This window comes from Perognathus longimembris, chromosome 9 (assembly GCF_023159225.1).
Source record: "Perognathus longimembris pacificus isolate PPM17 chromosome 9, ASM2315922v1, whole genome shotgun sequence".
NCBI lineage: Eukaryota > Metazoa > Chordata > Mammalia > Rodentia > Heteromyidae > Perognathus > Perognathus longimembris.
The window spans coordinates 71947264-71954046 of NC_063169.1; the positions used below are offsets into that span (position 1 = coordinate 71947264).

The 6783-nt window shown below is 64.6% G+C and overlaps 1 protein-coding gene across 1 annotated transcript; it reads left to right on the forward strand.

Annotated features, from left to right (window-relative positions):
- The first annotated feature begins 4637 nt into the window (after positions 1-4637).
- On the forward strand, positions 4638-5839 carry Ccr6 (C-C motif chemokine receptor 6). Its single transcript, XM_048354568.1, has 2 exons — positions 4638-4646; positions 4727-5839. The coding sequence occupies exons 1-2, from the start codon at positions 4638-4640 to the stop codon at positions 5837-5839; spliced, it is 1122 nt and encodes a 373-aa protein (XP_048210525.1).
- The last annotated feature ends 944 nt before the right edge of the window (positions 5840-6783 follow it).

Consider the following 6783-nt stretch of genomic DNA (forward strand, 5'->3'; position numbering starts at 1 on the left):
GTTTCACTCCTGGACACCCGTGAAAGCTCCCAAAGCCAGTTTATCAGTGAGTCACAGAGCCTAGAACACGCAGGTGCGGAAAACCGAACGCGGAAGTAGGTGGTGGTTTGTTTTTTTTTTTGCCAGTCCTGGGGCTTGGACTCAGGGCCTGAGCACTGTCCCTGGCTTCTTTTTGCTCAAGGCTAGCGCTCTGCCTCTTGAGCCACAGCGCCCCTTCTGGCCGTTTTCTGTATATGTGGTGCAGGGAATCGAACCTAGGGCCTCGTGTATGGGAGGCGAGCTCTCTACCACTAAGCCACACTCCCAGCCCCTGACATGAAAGCAGAAAGCTGCTGTCGGAGCTTGGTGGCACGGCGGTGACGGCTGGTGGAGGGGTGGTGGCGGCGTGGCCAGCAGGGGACTCGTGCGGTGACACGGTGGCAGTCTCAGGCAGGCTGTGTCTTCCCATCTATAAAACGGGCACAGCGTCTGCCTGAGGCCGCCCTGGTGACCCGAACGGATGAGAGGCCTTGAGCAGTGCCCGGGCATGCGGCGTGCGTGGGAACTTAACCACTGCCTAGACACACGCACAGGTCTGTTGCAGACGTCAAGACCCATGCACAGACTCTACACACGCATACACATTCATGCACACACAGGGATTCATGCATGCACACCCACAGACATGCATGCACATACGCACACAGCTGCAGAAACATCCACGTCACATGTGCACACGTGCATACGTGCACGCGCACACACATACACACAATACACACATGTACACATGTGTACAATGGGACGTTTATACATACACACTCACTCAGTTGGGTTTTTTTTGGTCAGTCGTGGGGCTGGAATTCAGGGCCTCTGGGTACTGTCCCTGAGGTTTTTTTGCTCAAGGCTAGCTTTCTGCAGTGTCACTTCTGATTTCCTGGTGGTTCACTGGAGATAAGAATCTCCCCAGGGCTTTCCTGCCTGGGCTGGCTTTCGCCGCCCTCCCCCCCATCTCCTCCCCGCCCCCCGGGACCTCAGTGCTCTGAGCGACGAGGACGCCCCGATTTCTTGGCACCCGTCGGTGCTCTGGGCTTGTGCCAAGGCCGGCGCTGTGTGGAGCACCATGCCTGCCTGGGAGCACGGTGCCCCTCTGCTCACCGCCTCGCTCCAGGGCCCTCCTAGTATTCCCGGCCGAAAGGGAGTGCTCCCACCCCGGAGTCAACCAGGACTCCCCCCCCGCCCCCGCCGCCCCCCCCCCCGGACCTGCTGATGTACAGACGGTCCCCGACGCGGGGTCAAAATCCCCTGTCCGTGCCCCGCTTTGGGGGGATGTGAAGACCCCCTTTCCAAAGACAGTCTCTCAAGGCGTGGACAACGTTCTTTCTGGATGCTTCTCTCAGCCGGGTGCTAGCTTCCCGGCAGGACCGGTTGCTTGTCAGGCTCTTTGCTTCTGCTGCGTCCTGCGGTCTTTTCCATACGGCAACCCAGCGGGAGCTGTGGTACCGGGAGCAGCGCTTGCCTCGTTCTGGGCTTGGCAGCTCAGCTCTAATGCGCCGCACAGCTCAACGTCTGTTCCTTTTCACTCTCATGCCCGTCCTGGGGCTTGGAATCGGGGTCTGGGCACTGTCTCTGAGCTTTTGTGCTCAAAGCTAGAGTTCCACCCCTCGAGCCACAGCTCCACTTCCGGCCTTTGTGGCGATTTGTTGGAGATGAGTCTCACGGACTTTCCTGCCTGGACTAACTTTGAGCCACGCCTCTGAGGTCTCAGCCTCCTGAGTAGCTAGGATTGCAGGACTGCAGGCGTGAGCTGCTGGTGCCCAGCTTCGCGTCTGTTCCTGTGACTAGCCTGCTTTCACTGAGCTCCCTGCGGGGTTTCCATCGCTTCCATAATGTTCGCAGCTCACAGCACAGACCTCTCCGCAGTCCCGGGGGTCAGAGCTCTGACCTGGGGCTGGGGGCTGGCGGGCAGCAGGGGCCGCCACGTTCCTTTCTGTGCCACGAAGCAGGATCTGTTTCCCTGCTCAGTACGGCTGCTCTGGTCTGAAGTCTGAAGGTCGTAACGGATCCAGGGGGCGGGACGCGAGGGGGAGGCCACGGGCAAGCTTTGCCTGGGTGGGTGAACTTTCTTCCAGACGAGATGCTTACAATTCCGCTCTTGCCAGACTTTTCACCCGTGGAACTAAGGGATTCAACTCAAGTGTAGGGTCCCTCCACGCAGCCCCTCAGCCTCCGGCCCGGCCAGCGCCACGCCCTCCACGCAGCCCCTCAGCCTCCCACCGCACCCCCGGCCAGTGCCACGCCCTCCACGCAGCCCCTCAGCCTCCCCGCGCACCGCCGGCCCGCCAGCTGCCAGCTGGCTCCTCCACGGCGGTTCCGCATGCTGAGTGCTTTCAGATTTCAGATTCAGTCACAGGTTTGCATTGTCGGCCACACTTCCCCATTCGGCCGCCTAGGGCCCAGCCTGGTGATGGAACCTCGGCTCGCAGCCTCCCTGCCAGGCTCCGTCCGTGCCCGTCCAGCCCTCCTGCAAGCGGCCTGCGTCTCCCCGTCTCTGCAGATCACTGTGGACTTTTTCTCCTGCATCTCTGCCTTCTGGACTTCACTGGTCTCATTTGCCAGACTTGGCAGATTTGGCAGACTTGGCGCCTAACCTCAACACTGAAAACAAATACACACACACACACACTCGCATGCACATACACTCACAGAGACGCATACATGCACACACATGTCGGTCAGTCTTGGGGCTTGAACTCAGGTCCTGGGCACTATTCCCAAGCTTCTTTTAGAGCTCAAGGCTAGCACTCTACCACTCGAGCCACGGCGCCACTTCTGGGTTTTTTGGTTTGTGTGGTGCTGAGGAATCGAACCCAGGGCAGCTGACACAAGAAGACTCTTAGCTGCAAAGCAAATGGAACAAAGTGGTATTTCTGGAAGCTATCTATCGCTGTACGGTCCCCCGAGCTTCCAGATTCTTCCTCCAAAGGACAGCTGGGGACTGTCTGTGTGACAGATTCCTGCGCTCTGTCCCGGGGCGAGCGTCTTCACCCGCCCGCTTGAGGAGCACTGGCTTAGGAAAGCCGGGGTCCCCCAGAGGAGCGAATCACGTAGTGAGCCGGTTGAGCGGCAGGCGGGCTCAGCGTGCTACGGGAGCTGTGAGTGGCGTGGGGGTGAGGGAGGGGCCCTGCGAGGGCGGGGAGGGCTTGCCGTCTGGGATGCCGGCTCTGTGGGCCTGTGCGCAGGCTGTCGGCTCCTCTGCCCCGCCGACAGCAGCCCTTCTTCTCCTGTCCAGCGCGGAGGTAACCCCTCCTGTTTCCCAGTTCACTAAAGAGGGGACAGAAGAATCTCCTTAGAAACCTCTACCGCCAAGCTTCTCTATCACCACAGAAACTTCTCGGCATCGAAACGCCGGTTCTCGCAGAGGAAAATCCACAGCTTCTTTCTCCAGGCTGCTCAGGGCCAGGGCCAGGGCCATGGGGCAGTGCGTGCATGCGAGTGTGTGAGTGTGTGTGTGTGTGTGTGTGTGTGTGTGGTTACCCAGACGCCAGCATGCCACCTGTCCAACTTCCTCAAAAGCAAGGGCACACACCGCCTTTGTGAAAGTGGTGGTTCGGGCAGGCGGACGCCTTGAAGCGTATGAGTGAACTTAAACGATACGCACTTGCTGAGAACACTGGTTCTTAAGCACAGCCTTACGTTTGTCATTGTCTGTCACACACACGGCCACCCCAGTAGGTTCGTGTCCTTTCTCCTAGGAGGAAGCCCTGGGGGAGGGGGCTGCCCACGGCTTGGCGAGGTTGGGCTCAGGAGGCTCTCCCTGGACATGCTCCCACCCCGCTGTAGCTCTGATCAAAGCCTACTGTCTCCCTCCTGCCGCCTTCACGTGGAGAAAGACCCCCACCCACCGTGGAGCCCGGGTGTCTCAAAGCCGGGTTCTGGGCACTGCTGTGGGTGGAGGCTTGCGCGCTGCCTGGGCGGGCGCGTCCCCGTGAGGGCCGGGCCCGCGGTGCCTCGGGAGCCTCGGGAGCCGGAGCCGCGGTGCCTCGGGAGCCGCGGAGCCTCGGGAGCCGCGGAGCCTCGGGAGCCGCGGAGCCTCGGGAGCCGGAGCCGCGGTGCCTCGGAGCCGCGGTGCCTCGGGAGCCGCGGAGCCTCGGGAGCCGCGGAGCCTCGGGAGCCTCGGGAGCCTCGGGAGCCTCGGGAGCCGGAGCCGCGGTGCCTCGGGAGCCGCGGAGCCTCGGGAGCCGCGGTGCCTCGGGAGCCGGAGCCGCGGTGCCTCGGGAGCCGCGGAGCCTCGGGAGCCGCGGAGCCTCGGGAGCCGCTGAGCCTCGGGAGCCCGGGAGCCTCGGGAGCCTCGGGAGCCGCGGAGCCTCGGGAGCCCGGGAGCCTCGGGAGCCTCGGGAGCCGCGGAGCCTCGGGAGCCCGGGAGCCTCGGGAGCCTCGGGAGCCTCGGGAGCCTCGGGAGCCTCGGGAGCCGCGGTGCCTGCGTCCCGTGCTCCGATGGGAGCACGGGGGAAGCCTGCGCGGACGGCTGCCCGGGACACAGCCGTGACCGCGGCCGCCCGCCCTCTCCCCCCTCCCCCGCAGCGTCGTCGGACCCGCGTGGTGTCGGCGCGGAGCGCGTGGAGGACCCCGCTTCCCGCGGCCGCCGGTCCGGCACCGCCATGGGCGAGGTGAGCGGGCGCGGCCGCGGGGGGGGGGGGGAGCCCGCCGGGGTCCGCGCGGCCGCGGCTCACCGTGCCGTGCTTCGCAGGCGCCGCCGGAGGCGTCCTACCCGCTGGACGACTACCCTGACTGGAACGGCACGGGCGCGCCCGACTACCCGAGCGACTACACGCCGCCCGCGCCCTGCTCGCTGCGGGACGTCCGGCGCTTCTCCCGCGCCTTCGCGCCCGCCGCCTACTCCCTGGTGTGCGTCCTCGGCCTGCTGGGCAACGCGCTGGTGGCGGCCACCTTCGCCCGCTACGGGAAGGCCAGGTCCGTGACGGACGTCTACCTGCTGCACATGGCCGTGGCGGACCTGCTGTTCGCGCTCACGCTGCCCTTCTGGGCGGCCAGCCACGCGGCGGGCGCGTGGGTGTTCGGCAGCGCGCTGTGCCGGCTGGTGAAGGGGGTCCACGCCCTCAACTTCCACTGCGGGATGCTGCTGCTGGCCTGCGTGGGCGCGGACCGCTACGCGGCCGTGGCGCGGGCCGCGCGCTCCTTCCGCCTCCGCGCGCGGGCGCGGGCGCGCGGCCGGCGGGTCTGCGGCGCCGTGTGGGCGCTGTCCTGCCTCCTCTCCGCCTCGGCCTTCGCCCTCAACCGCGGCTACGAGACCCAGGGCCGGCGCGTGTGCGAGGCCAAGTACCCGTCCTTCTCGGAGCCCGTCACCTGGAAGCTGCTGGCGCTGGCGCTCGAGCTGCTCTTCGGCTTCTTCGTGCCCCTGGCCGCCATGCTGTTCTGCTACGCCTCCGTCGTCCGGGCCCTGGTGCGGGCGCGGAACGCCCAGCGGCACCGCGCCGTCCGCGTGGTCGTCGCCGTGGTGCTCGTGTTCCTCGCGTGCCAGGTCCCGCACAACGCCGTCCTCCTGGTCACGGCCGCCCAGCTGGGCAGCCTGGACAGGCCGTGCGACAGCGAGCGGCTCCTGGGCTACGCCAGGACCGCCACCGAGGCCCTGGCCTTCCTGCGCTGCTGCCTCAACCCCGTGCTCTACGCCTTCGTGGGCCGCAAGTTCCGCAGCTACTTCCTGAGGGTCGTGAGGGACCTGTGGTGCGTGCGGAGGAGGCCCGCCGCCCGCCTCTCCTGCGCCCGCGTCTACTCCGACAGCTGCGCCTCCCGGCAGACCAGCGAGAGCGCCGACGCCGACGCCTCGTCCTTCACCCTGTGAGCCGCGGCCACGCCACCCCCAGGACGAGGGCGGGACTTCTTCATGGATGTACAGGGAGGGAGGGAGGGAGGGAGGGAGGCAGGGAGGGAGGCAGGGAGGGAGGGAGGGAGGGAGGAGGGAAGGAGGGAGGGAGAGAGGGAGGGAGGCAGGGAGGGAGGGAGGCAGGGAGGGAGGGAGGGAGGCAGGGAGGGAGGGAGGGAGGGAGGGAGAGAGGGAGGGAGGGAGGAGGGAAAGGAGGGAGAGAGGGAGGAGGGAAAGGAGGGAGGGAGGGAGGAAGGAAAGGAGGGAGGGAGGGAGAAGGAAAGGAGGGAGGGAGGAAGGAAGGAAGGAAAGGAGGGAGGGAGGGAGAACGGGAGGGAGGGAGGAAGGAAGGAAAGGAGGGAGGGAGGAAGACAACGCTGGCCAGTCATGCACAGGAATTCTGGAACTGAAGCAAGCCGCCTCGGGCTGCCTCCCTGTGACAGCAGCAGGCCCCAACACGCCTGGCCAGCCGCGCCGTCCGTGGTGTGGTCCCGGAGCCTCATCGGCCTGGGTCCCACAAGGCAGGGTCTGGGAAAGGTGGAATGAACATGAATTACAGATGAGTGCAAACACTGTCTGAACCTATGTACAGAGAGCTAGCACAGAGCTCCAAGCCTGCGCAAGAGAAAGTTCACCAAGACAGCAGAGCGGGCAGCGAAGTCTGCGAGACTCTACTGTCCAATGAATCGTCAAGTCAGGGGCGGGGCTGTGACTCCAGTGAACGAGGGCTAGCCTGGAGCAGAAAAGCTCCGGGACGGTGACCAGCACACACGCACAAAAGACAGGGGGTGGGTGGGGCACTACATTAAGATAATAAAAATACTTAAAAAAAAAGAAAAAGGCCAGAGGCACTGCTTGGAGTTCCTAATGTTTGCAAAGCCCTGAATTCAAATCCCAGCACTAAGAAAAAGGAAAAAGGAAAG